The 990-nt window shown below is 36.8% G+C and overlaps 1 protein-coding gene across 1 annotated transcript in view; it reads right to left on the reverse strand.

The window, feature by feature from the left end:
* ccnk (cyclin K) overlaps window positions 1-990 on the reverse strand; it is a gene marked incomplete in the record, with an annotated part of 9,926 nt that overhangs the window by 5,902 nt on the left and 3,034 nt on the right. Inside the window, 2 exon segments of the mRNA XM_014019716.1 lie at window positions 296-427; window positions 501-582. Of these exon segments, the coding sequence (XP_013875170.1) occupies window positions 296-427; window positions 501-582 (214 nt within the window).

The following is a 990-nucleotide window of genomic DNA, read 5'->3' on the forward strand; positions in this document are numbered from 1 at the left end:
GCTCATTAACATAAACAGCTCTTCTGAACGGAAGTCAGAGCAGGCAGAACTAGAAAATGGGAAATTTTATTATCTGAGAATTATTTTGTGCGTTAAATTGAATGAAMATGGTCTGGATAGCCCACAGACATACCATAAAAATTTCTAGGACCCATAATTGGTCTCCTTTAAAACTWAATAGATCACACATATTAACAATCAGCCTGGGTGTTTTACTGGATGATACAACTTCTGAGCTGCACAGACTTACAAACAAACATTCCAATATTTGTTTGTAGAGTCAAAGACACTGTACCTTCGGATCATCACCAAACTGAGCAAACTGCACGTCGTTCAGTAAGCTCCGCGCTGTTTTAATGATGTCTTTACACTTCTTTGGCGTTTCCTCTACTTTTCCAGCCAAGAACAAACAGCAGGCACCTGTCACCTGTCGTAAACACAAATGTCAACATGAAATCACCTGGATTCAGTTTAATCTGAAGAAGAAGAAAAATACTTACGTATCTGGGAAACTGCTTGAAGGAGTGAAACATGTAGAAGCGGTGAAAGTAGATGATGCCAGTTGCAAGTGTGTCATAGTGTCTGCTGAYAGTCAAGGCTTCTTCCATGGACAAGTTTATCAGATATGATCCATTTTTCCAACTATTCTCGACATCTTATTTAAATCTCATATCTGTAACATCAATCTTTCAGCTTTCACCTCTGTAACATGGCTCGTCTCCTCCATCCCTCTAACCCATCAGTACTGATATTCTGGCTACATCTCCTCCTGGACATCAAAAACTCTCCCACCATCATCATTTTTAATTCACATGTGCAGTTTAACTTCCATTTCTTATCACCCCTATATTTAGTTATGTTATGTATTTATTGTTATTTTATTTGTTGTTTTACSCTTTCATTTTTTACTACGTGTTCTTGAACGCCATGAAAGGCACCTTCAAATAAAATGTATTATTATTATTATTATTAAACAGAAATGTTTAAGAC

This window comes from Austrofundulus limnaeus, unplaced genomic scaffold (genome assembly GCF_001266775.1).
Source record: "Austrofundulus limnaeus strain Quisiro unplaced genomic scaffold, Austrofundulus_limnaeus-1.0 Scaffold227, whole genome shotgun sequence".
In the NCBI taxonomy this organism is placed as follows: domain Eukaryota; kingdom Metazoa; phylum Chordata; class Actinopteri; order Cyprinodontiformes; family Rivulidae; genus Austrofundulus; species Austrofundulus limnaeus.